Genomic DNA, 18,047 nt, shown 5'->3' with positions numbered 1-18,047 from the left:
CTGTTGGTTCAGCAAAACAGACCTATCAAGTGATCTATATTATACACCTAAAATGTAAGCTACTCAAATGTAAGCTATTTCAACTGACAGGTCAAGAAATCGCACTGAACGTGGATTCATTTACAGTTGTCTGCACTAAATAGATCGACTAATATCATCATCTTGGGTATGGTGGTATTAGCGATGAAACGATTGTGTGAAATAATCACCTGGAGGATGTCTTAAATATGCACACTCGACACAAGAAAAGCACACACTACAAAGTGATGACATTGACACAGTCTATGTTTGGAATGAGCAACGCTCGTTATAAATGTGCTCGACATGGGATGCGATTACAGCACTGTGGATATTTTGGTCTTTGTGCCTCAAAGTCATGTTCTAACTGAAATGAATTTATTACAATATGTGCAGTGATATGAAACATCTAGCTGGAGGGGTGAATCTCGCTTAAATAGCTGGGGCAGAACAAGACATCAAACAGCTCATAACTACTATATATTTCTGTCTGAGAGAGAGGAAATACATCATATTCTCAGCCAAAGAGAGTCTTGATCCACCGCTGGGGCTACAATACTGATCTATGTCTACTAAAATGCACTAAAGAAAGCAGGCAGACATGAAAAAAGTCAACAATTTGGTAGACAGCACATTTGTGGCTTCTTAGCCACCTCAAACCCTAACAGTTCACATTTCAATGATGATCGACGGGAACCTTTTATGCTCGTGAAAGGGCCGAACTTGAATTACAGTCACCATTGATTGCCACTTTATATGTAGTTTTTCCAAGGTTGATAGAAACTTTAACCTCATTTTCAATAAAGAAGAAAAACATGAAACGTTCCAGACCTTGAATTTTTACAATGCTGTGTTGAATTATGCAGCGATCAGTCAATTATTCATCTCGAAGCCTCTCTGTTACAGCCACGCTTTCAAAAGCATGCAAAATGGACCTGTGCACGGCCGTGCTGTGTCAACACATTTCCATCAGAATTGCTTACAACAGGAAATTGTCATTCAGTGTCAATTCTGCCTAAGCTTTTATAAATTTGAAATAACACTAATATCAATTAGCTGCATTGCTTCGAAGACAGATTTCTGAGCCAAACAGTTAGGTGCTCTCATGGGTCATTTCTGTTATGCATTACCTTTTGAGCTCTGCAACTTGTAGACTTTTTGTTTGTGCTGTAAAAAGTCTTTCTATAAAAATCTATTCAACTTTTTTCAGGCACTTCTTAATTTTGACTTGATTAGTTAAAAAAAAAAAAGATGACTAAAATAAACAGGATAATTAACAATGGAAATAAGGGTCATCTGTAGGGGATTGAGAGCGAGTTCATATGAGAGTGTCAGTTTAAAGGTCAAGTCCTATAAAATCACCTTTATTTCTTTAGCGCTTTATACAACAAAGATGGTTTCAATGCAGCTTCACCGTAATAAGCAGGAAAATAGCAGAACCAATTATGGAAACTCAGTTATGGAAACAATTTAGATTCTGCGGTAAAGCAGCTCTAGAAAGACAATAGTTTCATTATTCAGCTTAAGTCAGTTCAGTGTGGGTTGAGCTGAATTAAAAAACAGTGTAAAGTTCATCAATTTTAAAAAGGGCAATATGCAGTTTTACAGAAGGCAATCTTGATTTTTTTTACATATATATTGATAATATATTGACTTTCTGATCATAATGGAATGCTTTAAAGTGAGACAAACCAGCTAACAACACAAAATTAACAGGATTTATCAAATCCATCGTTAATACTTACAGATGTTTGTGATGTTTCCCATCTCACTTCCTGAAGGATGATGTCATTAAGGAACTTGTTTTTTTTAAAACCAGAAAGTGAAAGAGGGCAAGTTTATAAAATGATTTCCAATTAAAACTATATTTCCAAAAACACATTTTCATTAGATGAAGTAAAAATTAATAAACACTTTTATTTATTTTTTTAATTAAGAAGATTTTATCTTAGAAGCAGCCAGGGCCTTGCTGGACACCCATGTTCACTTAATTATTATATTAAAATAAAATAAAAATAACTAAAATGATTTCCATCTTTATCTAGTACTGTATATGATGGAAGCATGAAAATAACTGCAGAACAAGAATGACCCTGATTTGGTTGGCTAAAACAGATTATCAATAAGTAATTAACTTAAATGAAGAGATGTAAGTTTCTTCTTGTTTCCTCCTTTCTTCAAACACATTTTGAATATGTGCCTTTTCCATGGAATATTGTGCTCATTCAGCTGGAATGAATGAAAGGTATTATTTCTCAGTCATGTGTTGTGTAGAGCCGTGTGCTCACTGTACTAAGCATGGGTGGTTTTATTCTGCTAGATATTGTCATTGCTCAGTAACACATGTTTTACAACTCAACCATGAACAATTTTGATTGCCCTTCAGATTAAAATATAAGCACGCCGCTTATGTAATATCATACGTGACGTTTGCTTTGCGACTGAAAATTTGCAGTCTCTTTATTAGGATACACTGGCAGGATTCGTCTGGATGAACCATGGTAAAATTACATAGATTCAAGAGTTTAACTGCATTAAACATTGACATTTGATGATAAAGTCAACACCCATAAACTCCCTCAAGTTGTTTATAATGACAGTGATTCATTCGCAAAAGAGCTTAGTCTAATAATCATTGACTCACAAATATTTTATTACCATATATGACACCATAGAATAGAAAACAGACACACACTCATGCAGCTCCACACAGATACACTTCAGTGTGCATACACACACACACACACACACACTCACGCACACACACTCTCTCTTACATACTGTTGTCATTACAGCAGACATGATCAGAAAAGAGGGAAAAGCACTTTAAAACAAGACATCCTTTCAATATTTATATACGTTTCCTTTACTGCCATAGAAAGAAATAAGGAACAATATGTCCATAAATCTTGCTACAGAGTTTACATCACATAAAAAGAAACTTAAAGGCAAGTCCTCATTGATGAGGTAAAAGATACTTTAACATGTAGTTTAACACAATAAACATTTGAATTGCTACAGACTGAGGACAAATGTGTGACAAAATAATGTATATGATTATAGTATAAATAGCTGCCCCGTAACATTAGATATGTCCATCTAATAAAGGATCCTTTCAACACATATTTTTTCTTGATTATCCAGTAAGTGCCTCATCACCATCATCATCATCTACTTGGTACAATAAAAGCCTGTAATCTATTATTGAATATATTCAATATTACCATTAATTAGCACAGTGTAATTTAACTCATCCGGCTGAATTGTTTCACTCTTTATTTAAATGTGACAGTTTGTTATTGCCATGATTTCTTGATTTATATAAAGAAAAAAAATTCTGTTAAGTATGTGAAGAACTGGTGTAGATGTCTTCTTTGCAGACAATTGTTAAAAATTCTGTCAAATAATTAAAGAATGTTCTTGAACATTTTAATAATAATAATAATAATAATAATAATAATAATAATAATAATAAATGAATTTGTTGCCAACAATGTGTTGCCAACAATCTATTAAAACATAATTTATTTTTATTATTACAATCCAGCAATTTGATATAAAAAAATCTAAATTCAATATGCATTTTTTTTTAATCAAACATCATCCACATGGGGAAGTTATGAAGAATTATTTTCTAGTTATCTTCCCTTTTTATCTCAGATTAACAAATGGTCTAATGCTATTTTGTCTGCAACTTTCCAATGGGAACCTGTTGCATATAGTGAAACTATTGACCAGTATAATAAATAATTGAAATGATACAGTGAATACTTATTATTTAAAGTGGCCTATCACTGAAAGAAATACACCGAATTGAGTGTAATGATGGTCGGTAACATTTAGCGATCTGTACAACTTTTCCATAAACGTGAGATTTAATCCATACAAGATTCAGATTCATGATACTGCAAATTGAAAATGTAGCTGTTGAAAAGACAGTAGTGTTCATCAACTTTTACTGGGTGTGAGTGAATAAGTCCTAAGTACATTTGTTCAGCACAGTTAAGTATTTATTGAATAACATGAATTCAGGACAACACATTTACATGCCTGCATGCTTCCTCACCATAGTGGCAGCGAATTGAAAGAATGATGGCTCAGAAACAAAACAAATCTATAAATTCAATATAAACGTTGGTATTGTTCTCCTAATAGATCTACTGCATACACAATACCAACTTTTAACATTATATACAAATACCAAAGTGAGTGAGTTAACCTATCTTCTGTTCTTGTATATACAATAATGATAGAAATGAAACTTGATTGTTGTTTTTTCTTCTAGTTTAGAAAACATTAAAAGCAAATATTAGTCTTTTCTGTTGATCAACATATATTCAAATTCACATTTTCAGAGGTTCTTCTCCAAGTTTGGATCTTTAACATCTTGGCAAATAGTTATGACACTAAGGATTTGTGTTTTTTTCTCTTCTTTTTTTAATACAAAACAAAACCTCTGAATCAGATTGAATTTTCGAAGCTTTCTCGCTGGTTTAAATACAGTATAAAAATCTTCAGTGCTGTGAATTTGTTGTAAATATTATCACCAAGTGTACCAAACGGTACATTTTACTGTGCTCAAATTGTCGCCTTCGCCAACTTATCACATCCAATCCCACATCTGGCATAATATAACGTTTATATCAGTGAGAATAAGAGTCCTAATACTACATTTGGACACAATCCGTCTTCCACATCGGGCCAAGCATAAACCCTTGATGCACCTCTATGAGCGATTGACCTGTTTCTGTAACTAAATTACCCTGCGAGGGAACTCTGGAGAATCTTCATAAGATACACGCCGCCAGTCTTCAACGCCATGCTGTTAGTACATCACTGTTGTTTTCAGAAAAAGTCTTCCATCTGCTAACGATAAAACAAAAGGGACAGAAAAATAATAAATACACTGCAGTAAACCCTGGATCAATGTATGTCACATATTAAGAATATAACATTGCACTCATGATGTGAAGCACTTCACAAATGACACTTTCTGTGCATAAATGGCATTAAGTGCAAAAAAAGCAGCCGTTACTGTGCAATGCCTTCTCTGATGCGTACGATCTAATGAGCTTTGTCCATTTCCAGGGAACCTTCGTTGGCAAGTGCATGCCTGAATGAGCGGCAGCTCTCTTTGCTTCTTCTGGTAAAAGCATCTGTTAGGCATGGCTCAGGAGCTTGTTTGACGTTTATTACCAGAACATTTCCTCTGTGTCCGGGAATGCTGCATCACTGCATTTAAGCAGTGTTTCCTCTCTTTGGCATTGCAACTAAATAAATTCAATTCTGATGAGCAAAAGTGGTGACTGATCGAGGATGCTCCGTGTTAAAATTGGCTTAAACGAGATTTATATTTTGACTCTTGACTTTTTTAGGATTGCTCAGCGATACTACAGATATAAAATCATTTTGATTGTGTGATCCATTGATTTTGAATAAAAAGCCTTTTTTCTTCTACGGTTAGTCATACATTCCTAAATATGTGCATTGTGATTTTATTTAACTCTGAAATATATACATATTGATTCATGCGAATCTAGTAATCTAATGGACATTGATTAATTGCGGGCTGTGCATGGAGCTGCAATACGCCCTCTTGTTTTTCTCTAATGTTATTTGTCACTCAGTGGCGTCTTATATAAAAGGGGTTAATATTGTGAATATCTCGAAAATATGAAATTACATAATATATGGCTCTAGGCTCACAGGGCATGTCAAAAAATTCATCCACAGCATCAACCCCCTTATATAAATGATATGTACAAATTTATTCAGATCACGATAAATGCATGTGATACTGAGTGACTTATTTTGTCAGAATGCAGCTTATTTAGTGCTGTAGATGTTTAGTATTGTTGATACAGTATTTTGATATCAAACAACAATTAAGCAAATCAAAATCAAACCCTAGATTACTTATCCTAAATGATGTAAAAAATATATACAATTAAACTATTAAAATACCACAGTTACGTCTACACAACCTGAGAAGAACGACAACAAAAACAAGCAGAGAGCTCATCTTAAATGTACAAATTAGCATATTAATTCTGGGTCAAATGGAGTGTAGCTAAACTAGCTTGTGCAAACAGTGCCAGGAATGTTTCTTGAGTGGGAAAAATCGAATGACTGCCATGTTGTTTTATGAAAGAACCTCCCTCATTAAAATATGTTAAAACTGTGGCATTTTTATATTCAAATCAAGATGAAAAGTTCATTAAATAGGATAAATATTTCATTAGATGCTAAATAAAACAAAGGAATTTTTGGCTTCTCTCAGCACAAAATTCCTTTGAAAGATTAATTAATACATGTAAATTATGCAAATTATGCCCATGCAAATATTTTATGAAGACAATTAAGGGAACCATTAATTACTGCCTTTTTTGCTTCAGTGACATTCATTCATTTAATTTTAATTTCACTTTAACTGTTTTGATGTTTAATCTTGCAACAAAGAACTTTATCTCCCCTCACAGGGTCGTGTAAACTTGCAGAAAACATCGTGAGGCGAGCACTGAGCATCGGGAAGAGATACCAGGGAGATATTATGTTTAGTATCACAAGGAATTAGTGGCGAGATGTGCTCCCAGAAGCACGGAGCCAGGAAAAACAGTCAAGCTTATTCTTGGAATGGATTCAAAACACTGGAAAAGCAATTAATAAACACAGACTGTGTTAATATAGCAGAATTACAGAGTGTGACAAAAGACAAATAGAAATAATTAGTTCTCTGAAATTATGCTCTCATTATTTTATTTTTTTCCCCAACAGCCAAGTGCTGAAATTATAGCACGTCTCTTTGGTTTTTTGTATACGGATTGGAATATAAATTTTCCCTCACATGCAAGTGTAATTTATCAGCATCCTTTTTTATGTTTTTGCCATTTGAGAGTAATTATGCCACACTGGTTGTAGGCCACAACATCCATGACTTGAACACACGCACAAGCTATTTTCATACACACACATTTCCTGTGGCCAATTTTGAAGTCTACTCTTCAAGGGCACTGAATGAAAAACCTATTAAATTATTGCATGTTGTGGAGCAATAACTACAGTTTTGTCAGTGAAAACATACATAAAGAGAACAATTTTCTTCTAGCTCAAATGACCTCAATATCTCAAATTCTACTATATCTGCTCAAAAAACTAATGACAAAAGCAATTCGAGTAAAGAGCAATCTTCTCTCTAAGCTAATGCTAACTTTCTGAATCGAGCAATTAATGCTGGAAAATTATTAATCTTTAGACATAAGAACCATCATAATGCTAATGACATTATATGCTCTGAAAAAATCATTTCCTGCTCATCAAGTCAATGTCATTTGATTTATTCGGGTAAAACCATACTCCTTGTACTGGATCTCCATTTGTTTTTACAAAAAACTTCACACACACACACACACACACACACACACAAAATTAACTAGGCTAATCAAACTGGGTTACGGGGCTTTTACTTGCGACGGGGTATTAAAATGCCATTTCCCACATTTCATAGCAATTTCCACACACTATTTTCAAAGGGAAATTGAGACCAATCAAGATGACGTTTTTTTGTATCACATGTGCTGCTGGGTGCAATTAAAATAGACATCAGAGTGGTGAGCGACTTAACACTTAAGGTGTAGTTAAAATAGTGTGACTGAAACATTTGCAAATGGGCAAGTGGTTTTCTGTGAAACGATACCAGACTAAACCAGGTCCATAAATACCCATACACCCATAAAGTGCATGTGTATTTATTTGACTGGGTGTGTTGTGCTCTTGTGAGGTAACTCCACTGTGGGTCATCCTCAGATAATGAAACTTCTTATTATGCTCATTAAATTGCATTGGTCTCTGAGGTACACAACATAGGCAGGGTCTTACTGTCAAGGGGGTCTATCTTTAAAAGGATTCTGTGTCTTATATCCAAAGAATCTTATCTTTGAACTTCACCTTTTAAGCTGAACACCATCTTTGCAGCGGTATGTATACACTAAATATACATAAAGGAAGATATTTTGAAGAATATTTTAACTTTTTTGTCCATACAGTCAAAATTAATGGGGTCCAAAGCAGCTTAAAAAAAAATTTTTTCTAAATATTTTCTTCAGGTTTGGAATGACACGAGGGTGAACAAATGATGACAGAATATTCATTTTTGGGCGAACTATCCCTTTAATAATATTTTAATATACCCCTGCTGGTAAAAACTACAAAACAAAAGTTAAATTTTAATTGACTTGGTGGGCTTGTTTAATGTTTAATCTTCTCCTTGTTCCTCGTTTAATATCCCATCAAATTCCTTCATACACTCACAAAGAATCAACTCTCCAACTCAGCAGGCCGTCCCATTGTCATAACGCACATTTGCACGATTTTCCCTGTCTAGAAATGTTCTCCTGACAGATCCCACTGATCTTGACCTTCCTCTTGAACTGTAGGATCTGCAGCCCAGATGGCAGGCTGCATGCATGAACAGCAGGCCAAGTTAAAGCGAGGCTCATATACTGGAGCTGAGCTGAGATTTATAGTCTCCTCAAAAACACGTACCTTGTATTGTCCTCTCAGCATCTGTTCTGCCACTGCTGCGGTCAGTCTCTATCTCCTGGGTCAACGAGTCTGGCAAAATGAAAAGATAATGACGAATAAACATCCATGACATCTGTGCTTAATTAGGAAAGTTTTTCTAGCCTCATCTTTCGCGATGGGCGGAGGGTAGATGTGCTCTGATCGCTCGGGTCAGGGCGAAGCTTCGACCAATTGATGAGCGGTGTTGCAAATACTGAACAGAGCATTTCTCCACGTTAGCCTGACATTATGGATCTTGCTAAGCTTGCTACAGATGTAGCATATGCTAGTTTTATTCAACATCTTAAACTGTTTAGAGTGTATTAAAAATGTGCCCAATGCAGTGTTATTTATATACTATTATATCATTTATTATTATCATTTTGAATTGACTTTTATATTTTCAGTTTTCATTTTATTTTAAAGTTTTAATAATTTTGATGTGTGCTTTTGTCTCTCTCCCTCTCTCTCTCTATTTATTTATTATTATTATTCCTATAGAGCTTTATTTTCTTCTTCGTTTTAGTAATTATAGTTTAATTCATTTAGATGCCAGGGCAACTTCTCTAATTTTCTAAACTTAAAGTTTAAAATTTCATCTAGTATTTATATTTCAGCATTATTTAAATTGACAAAAAATATTGCTAATAGATTTAATTAACAATAACAATAACATCAGTGGTCCATTGTGTCCAATACACAAACGCAAACAAGATTTGGGGTCTTTTTGGTCTGAAAGAAAATGCTTGTTTTTATGGAAGACATGGTTTTAAACTAGTTTATCATGATCTCACTTCATCATTATGCAAGCTTCTCAGAAATTATTTGAGCATATTATAAATCTCTATGAAATACTTGATTCTGATTGATCAATAGTGGCATTTTTTCCCAAACACATTTGCTACATAATTTGTTTCTACAAAATGTCTCTTGTACCATTTCATGGTCTCTTTTCTCTTTAGATTTTTTTCAACTTAAATCAATATTTCATTGCCATTTATATATATTTTTAGTCATTAGATATATTATTAATTGGTGCAGTCACCACGTAATTGTCACCAATTAAACCCCTTTTTGTGATGCAAGACCTCAACATGACGATTCCTTCTCTTTGTGATAATGACCTGCTTATTATGTTATCGCTAACATACTGAAGGATATTTTAGATTATTCTCAGAAAGTAACTACACAACACAAAAACAACAAAAAGGATACTTCACATGAAGCGATCTTCAATAGTGTAAATTCCTATCTTCAACACATCTCATAAGACTTAACAATGGAACAGAAAAACACATTTATACATCCTTTTAATAAATTGAAGTATGTTAACTTTCTGGTAAGGTGTCTCACCATTGAGTGATCTGAGACTTTCTGTGGGTGATGTCTGTTTCAGTGATTGTTCCGCTTGCTCTCGTCGTTTTGACTCGTATTCCAGCGCCTCCTGCAATTTCCTCTTCGCTTTCTTCTCCTTCTTCAATCGCTTCTGAATAATCGCTGCATTCAAAGAACAGAAAGGCAGCAGTCAAGGACTCTAGTCATATGCAGCGGTATATCTGATATTAAAGACTAAAGGAAGGGGAGTTGAGTTTTCAAACTCTGTCAGTGAGGAAATATTCATAGAAAAGTTGTGGCTGAAAAAATGTTCCTGTTCAATGAGAAATTGACTGTGTCATTAGCGAAATAATTGAGCCAGCGATAACCTGGATTAACCTAGGTTAAAATGCCAATGAGACGAGGTTAAGGGAAACTTTCGGTAAAGAAAGAGAGAGAGGCATGCTGAATATTAAACAGAAGAAAGCTGGAGGGCTGTAGGCACATTTATAAGGATCCGTCTGTGAAACTGGCTTAATAAGCTCAATTTGATTCATTATGTAGGATAAATACATAGAACATGAGACCATTAAGTCACACTTAGCAATACTTTTGTGCAGAAAAATCTAAATCATTTATTGATGTCAAAATGTAGATTCATAATTATATTTTCATGCAATAATAGAGTACAAAAGAGTATGTAACTAGAGGCCATCTGTAATGCACATATCACTTTTAATCTCAAAGAGAGTTGAAAATTATTAGCTAAACTATTATCAATCTGTAGTCCAATAGTGGCCTTCCCTCGAGAAATATTGTGGCTCATTTAGAAACATTTACCATATAAATTACTAATTCATATTTCCGTGACTTTAACCACACTAACTTAAATGAGGACTTTGTATATCTTTCTAATGCACCCTGTACATTTAGACGTTGTCTATGTATGTAGTTACGGTAATATACTGTATTCCCACAAGCACTTCTGCACACATAATCAATTTATGCTCATGTATTGATCGTAATGTAAATATGCCTCATTTTGCTCGATTTATGACCTTGTCTCTATCACTTTGGCAGTATGTTTTTTGTGTGCTTGAGATTAACAACTGAGCTTGTGACATGGCTTTTCAGGTCATTTTAATGCAATTTTGAACTAATTGTAAAATTATGCAATGAAGGTCATTTGTTAAGGAGATTTTTGCATTTTCTAAAGAAAATAAGGTGCTTGCCGTGCAAAACTACCAAGATGCTTAAAGCCCAAGATTAAAAAGAAGTCCAGCATCAAGTCTCTATGAAAATTGATCCCTAGAATTTTCAGCAGCCATTACTTCAGTGCCACATGATCCTTCAGAAATCACTGTAATGTGCTGATTTTGCGCTCAAGTAGGATTTCTTAATATGATTACAGTAACCATGCTACATTTTATTTTTCAGGATGCTTTGATGAATAGGAAGTTTAAAAAAAACGCATTTATTTGAATATGATCTTTTTCATGTTTGTAGCACAAACAAGCTATGCACAAAATGAAAAATAAGGGGACCAAAAAAGCCTACGTAATGCATTCAGATTTTATTGTAACAGCTGATCACATTTATATGTTGTATTCTAGGCCTAATTATGGTGCTTGTTTTCTCGCCATTTCTCATAAATCATCTTCCACAAAAAATCACCCAGAACACCTTTAATAACTGCCTAGCAATGCCGTTGTGATCATCTGCATCATCTTAGAATCTGCCTACAAATACTATACAACCACACAAAATGACTTTTACACAGGTAAGCATCACTTCCATTTTACTCAGAAAATTTAAAATCTAGATAATACATTTTATCACATAAAACACTGATGATGAATACATTTTTATAGGTAATATAGTCTGACTACCTAATTAGTCAGACTAAGAATGTATGTTAATGAGCTGATTAAAATGAAGTAATTCACATAAAAGGATGACACATAATATATTTTTATTTCTGTCATGACCACTCACGGAGGGATTGGCATGGTAATGTACATGACAATGTTAATGTATTTGGTCTTGGCGGAACAGATCTGCTACGCTGCTGCTGCGGCAGAGAAAGTACCGAGACTTGCTACTGCCAATACATCCACAACACGCTGCTGTGAGCATGTAAGAAATATTGCTGCTGCAAATATAACATACATGAAATAACCCCCATATAGCATACATGAATCTCGTAGCAGATCTATACAGGTGGAGCTGGGGAAGGTGGAGGGTTTCTGAAGCAAGCTGCAACTGCTACAGTAAGCCCTAGTCCAGGGATCCTCAAATCTGGCCCACGAGATCCACTTTCCTGCAGAGTTTAGCTCTAACCCTAATCAAACACACCTGAGCATGCTAATCAATGTCTTCAGGATCATTAGAAAATCACAGGTAGGTGAGTTTGATCAGGGTTGGAGCTAAATTCTGCAGCGCATTGGCCCTCCAGGGCAAGATTTGAGGAACCCTGCCCTAGTCATATATTTGAATGCTGGGCAGCGAGCTCATTGGCTACCGATACGGGAGAGAACCAATCAGCTGTGCCATGTGATAATGATGTCATTAGGTCAGATTGAGTTAGACCTATCGGACTGCGCCATCTAGAGTTTCATGCCAGAACTCTGTATATGGCTAGAAAAAAAAATGTACTCATAAATACAATTCAAAGGGGCAAATATAGCCCCTTAATGCAAAAGTTAATTTCTGAAATTGGTGTGTACAGTAAAATGCTTTGCCTTTTTACACGAAATGCCTCTAGAACCAGGAATCTGACTATAGAAGATACAATAAATTGTGTGTACTGTAGTGTGTGAGTTTTTGAGTAATACACACCTCTGTTCTTCTGCTCGACAGCCAGTTGTTTCTCCAGGGTTTCTCTGAGCTCTCGCTCTCTAAACAGCTCCATCTTCAGCTCTGTCTTCTCCAGCTGCACTTGTTTCTCCTGAGCGCGGGCGTTATCAATTGCTACCTTCAGCAAACCCTGCAGCAGAAGACAAACTCACCTTATACACAGTCCACAAACACCTCCACAGGAGTCAATACACTGTATGAATGGTTTACTTTATGCTAGACCAGTAGCACTTAAACGTAGGAAAGTATTTTGCAGAAAACAATCAGTCAATAGTCCATACAATGAAAGTCAATGTAACTCTTGTTGTATGGTGGCCCCACATTTTTCAAAATATTATAGAAAATCAGGTTTGGAATGATAAGAGTGTGAGCAAATGATAACAGGACTTAAAATTTTAGATCAACTGTCCTTTCAAGTTTGAGGACTACATGAATTCTTTAAATAAAGTTATTATGAGCCTTAATGAACCTATAACTTTGGTTTGTCAGTTTGTGAAGCTGCAGGTTGTATAAGAATGATCAAATCTTGAGCTGAACAGCTGCTTGTCTCAAAACAACACTTAAAGCGGCATTTGCCACGCAAACTGCGTGGTGACCATTTCAAAACAATTATTCCCTGTACGCAAGCAATTAAGTCAAATGCAATGGGCTATATCATACTAATTGTTCCTTCTTATGACCCCAATTTAGACTAACTTGCTTTATCTCAATTTTCTGCTTGGGTTCGTTTTGTTGATTTGTGTGTGAATGTTCAATCAAAACATTACCCTGAAATCATGATTAAAGATGACTGACTGAACTGAGTCCTGCTAATTAACAATGGGGCCGAAAGCAGCGCGATAGATCTGATGGCCATATCACAAGAGCAATGAGCAAACCTCTCACTCCCCATACTGTACCCACATCATTAGTCTCAGAGGCGGCGTTAATCAACTACATTCATCTTTCTGACTGGGTCTTACTTGCATGACAACCACAGTGGTGATCAAGGGAGTCGTGCCGAATATACAACGCTATGCATTTGTTTTGATGGGAAAAACATCACAGCTGGAGGATGAAAGTACTATATTAACTATTTGCCACACCTGGCACAGAGAACTGCACCCTAAAATACCTGTTTTCTATTTTAAATAGATTTCAGAATGTAATTTATTCCTGTGATGGCAAAGCTGAATTTTCAGCAGCCATTACTCTAGTCGTCAGTGTCACATGATCCTTCAGAATTGCTCTAATATCTAACTTTTCAACAGTAGTGTATATAAACTATATACTCTTCTACACTTTAATTTCTGCTCAAGCTTTTAAAAATTCTGAATTGCAGCACTGTTAATATTGCTGAGTCGCATATGATAAATTCCTTGTTTTTCTTCTTTTGCAAGTTGCTTTAGATAAAAGTGTCTGCTAAATGACTAAATGCATTAGCAAACTCACATGACTCACATGAGCAGCAACGACATGACGTCACCATTTTCAAAGATTCACGTATTGGGTAAATATTGGGTATTATACACGGAAACAATAACGGTGGCGTTTTCAAAAACTTGCATTGGCAAATTATGCCAAAACGCAGTTGTCGTGTAAACGAACAGGCAAAACGCATAAAAAGTTTCCCGTTTTTGGCTGAAAATGTTGTGTAAACGGCCCCTAAATGTAAAGAGCATAAATATTTCTTACTGTATGAATGTTTGACTTAAACTCAAGAATGATGTTAATATCACTGCACATCATCCTACTTTCACAATATTTTCCAAACCGCGGCTTAAGATTGCTATAATTTGTGATAACCAACTTGATGTGCCATCTCCTTCCATTATGTGCAATCTTGAGCATCACTGGTGTTTATTGTGTTATGACACATGACGTGATAAGATCATGACATGTGTCAGCTGGCCAGTCCACAGTGGGCTAAAATAAAAACGTTACTATGGCAACCAGCTGATGGTCTGCTAAAATTTAAGAGGAAACTTGATGATCTTTTATTGGAAACACCATATAATTGAATTCCGACTGATTTTACACGAATAATTCATTGCTAAAACTAGAAAGTCAAAATTAATTTATCAATCTGGGTCGTTTGAATGTTTGTTTAGCAATTTGGTTTATTTGGACATTATTTTTGGATGTTGCTTGATAATTTCTTTGGATGTTTCATCTTAATCGGTTGCTTGATTATATATGCTTATGAATATATGAATATATGCTTGAAAAAAAACTGCTTAGGGTATTTTCATGCTCTCAGCTGGTTTTATATTCAATATAATAATTTTACTCTAAAACAAACTTCTCACTTGCCATCCAGCATTTTACCAATTCACTAATTACTAGTTAGTAGACCATCTGAATCGACCATGTAGAACTGGATAAAACTATTCATGGCATATTTCTCTTGCTACTAAAGATCTTCTGACAGAGAGGTCTCTTACCTGTATGTTAGTCAGAAGGGTCTCTATAGATGATAGGCCATCAGGGAAGAGGAAGGGTGAGGGGAATCCTGGAGGTAAAGTCTGACCTGCCAACGAGAGCCTCTCATAACTGTCTCTTGCTGTTGGCGTGCACATGGGGGTTTCTTCTGGTGGCAAACAGAGAAACATACACATTCAGCACAACAGATGACACACTCCATGTAGTACTGTGCTGTAAAATAAATCATAATTTTCCCGAATTGGTGTTTATATACCCAGATTGTTTGTGAGAGTAAAATTAACATCTATACAAGCATGCCCAATCAAGCACATATGATTGATAGCCCATTCTGTCAGTGTCACACGGCACTCTATTATTGATGCTTCTGTATGTATAGCTGCTATAAATGCTTGAGAGATTTTACATAAAGATAGAATTAGAGATTCTTCTAAAAAAAAAAAAAGAATAGGCATTTGCATTTTTGGAAAGTATATGTTCTTGGTAGCACTGAAGGCACGGATATGTTGGGAGACAAAGCCCACCCTTTCCATATGGCACGAAAACTCTCTGATAGGAAAAGACCGCACTCAAGCAGATGCATATGGCAAGCTGAGATTATCAAGGGCCCTGGCTTCTCAACAAAGGCCATATGGCACAAGGTGGTGAACCCTCATTGACCATGTTTCAACACTACTTCCGCCCCCTCAGCAGACTGGCAATGCCATTTTGGGCAAATGAATTAAACCTCTCAAACGAATCGGTGCATAAAAAATCAATATGATTGTATGAGATTCAAGAGGCACCTGGTAGAACAAAACAGAGGAGTAAAATAAATATCATTTATTCTCTCTCAGTCGATGGTTGACACATAAATGTGCAGGTGTAAAATGTCACAGGAGGGGCTGCAGTTAAAACCCTCTGGAAATAAAAGAAAAAAGATTTTATGTCTGCCAGACAAATAAAAACAGGGGCTGGCACATTAAAGAGTATATATTTTATCACCTAGTCCACAGGGACTTCCTGCTGAATGTCATAAGGAGAGAAAACGCTGGGATGAGCACTGTAAAGTGTGCAGCATGTCTTTACAAACAGCTTTCCAAGATTAATCACCACGTCAACTTGTTAAACATCATGCGGGTAAATGAAAGTAATCGAAAGTACCCTGTGTTAAAAGATAAATAAATGGGGAAAAAAAATCTTCTTTATAGTGTAGTGAACGGTTATGTTACAATCAACATGCATTGCATTTAGATTTATGCATTTGGCAGACACTATAATCCAAAACTATTCATAATACATGCAATACATTTAAATGGTTTGTATTTTCTAGGAATTGAAACCCATGGTTTTGCTGGTTCTCGACCATGAGCTACAGGAACACATGCACTGCAATACAAACAGATTTTAATTTAAATGTTTTTATATTTAATAATTCCCTGAATTAGAAATGCATTTCATAACCTATTGTCTATATGTGTGTGTGTGTGTGAATAATTAACATTATTCTTCATTAAAATCCATCTTTATTCAATTTGAATATTATAAACATTTTATAAATATTAAATATTTTACATTAAAACATAAAAAATTAACATTAAATAAAAAAATTATATGGTTACAATTCAGTTTTGTCATTATTCTTTATTCAAATCTGTTTATATTCAATTTGATTGAATTACATTTTACAAAGACTATTTTATAATATTTCATAAATATAAAACCTTTTAAAGTAACACAATTTCAAAAATTTTATTATTAGAAATACTAATTATTAGACATACCTTTTAGATTCAAATGTAAGAAGGCAATAAAACTAATTCATCAAATGTTTCAATTAATTTAAAATCATTAAATTCATACCTAAATATGTTATAGTTTATTGTAAATAATTGAGATTTGACCCTACATTTTTTCAGTTACCAGACAGATCTTTTACCACTAGGCTACACTACTACCTACCTAAATCCAAAAAAAAAAAAGTTGTCTAGTGCTCTGAGTATGTGAGCAGCATCAGAAAGAGAATAACGTGAGTGTGGACACTGAGCAGATGTCCGGTGGGGTTGAAATGTAAAGTAGATTCCTGCTCACTTCCTGTGTACAGCCACCAGCGCCTGTCAGTGCCCTGATGACATCATCTGCCATTCATCAGTTCCGTTAGGGCAGACCTCTGCCATCTGCTGCACCGGCCATCATAACTCTACATCTATCTCCACACACACACACACACACAGGCCATCAAAACTCCACATTTATCTTAACAGCCACAGCCTTATACAGGCTATCATAGGCCTGCATCCATCACTACACACACATCCGTACAGGCCTCATAACCCCTGAATCCATCTCCACACACACATGCACAAACATGTACACACGGACTATCATAACTCACTTTAAACCACACAGCCCTGCGCTGACACTATCTTCACGCTGTCATAGCGTGCTGCCAATCAAAGAAGAAGTCCCAGACAACATTCTGCCTGCTACAAAACGAGACATCACACAGGCCATGTCACCTACTACCAGAACACAGCAGAATGATTCAGACTGTCTAAAAGGCAAGAATGTCTCCGTAACACATTCTATAATTCATGCTCATTTCCCAAATTTTTTTCATTTAGGTTATTTTTGCTGTCCTCTACAGTAACACTCACTAAACGTTAATCTTTAAAACTAATAATTCAACATTGTACAATTTAATTTAATAAATTTCATAACTTTTTCATACCATATATTATAATGTTGTGATACCTAAATTCACATGTATTTGAAATGACTGATTTAAGAGTTTTATTTGAAATATTCTAAAAAGTATACATTTTAGTATTAGTTATTTATCTAATTTGTTATAGAATTATAATGCTTTTACACATATAATATGGATATTTAATTATATA

At 35.1% G+C, this 18,047-nt stretch overlaps 1 protein-coding gene across 5 annotated transcripts in view; it reads right to left on the bottom strand.

Moving 5' to 3' along the window:
* Positions 1-3,602: 3,602 nt before the first annotated feature.
* dachd (dachshund d) overlaps positions 3,603-18,047 on the bottom strand; it is a 108,005-nt gene continuing 93,560 nt past the window's right edge. For 2 of the 5 annotated variants that reach the window (XM_016553456.1, XM_016553459.1), the window contains 5 exons: positions 15,171-15,316; positions 12,730-12,877; positions 9,931-10,074; positions 8,560-8,628; positions 3,603-4,884 (listed from right to left, as the gene is read on the bottom strand). In XM_016553456.1, coding sequence (XP_016408942.1) covers positions 4,844-4,884; positions 8,560-8,628; positions 9,931-10,074; positions 12,730-12,877; positions 15,171-15,316 — 548 coding nt within the window. In that variant the 3' untranslated portion in view covers positions 3,603-4,843. The remainder of the gene's footprint in view (positions 4,885-8,559; positions 8,629-9,930; positions 10,075-12,729; positions 12,878-15,170; positions 15,317-18,047) is intronic. The other 3 variants (XM_016553457.1, XM_016553460.1, XM_016553461.1) reach the window with 2 other exon arrangements.

The sequence above is a fragment of the Sinocyclocheilus rhinocerous genome, unplaced genomic scaffold (assembly GCF_001515625.1).
Source record: "Sinocyclocheilus rhinocerous isolate Xijiao unplaced genomic scaffold, SAMN03320098_v1.1 scaffold165, whole genome shotgun sequence".
Taxonomy (NCBI): Eukaryota; Metazoa; Chordata; class Actinopteri; order Cypriniformes; family Cyprinidae; genus Sinocyclocheilus; species Sinocyclocheilus rhinocerous.
The sequence above is the reverse complement of the archived record's forward strand: the minus strand, read 5'-3'. Positions and strand labels throughout refer to the sequence as shown.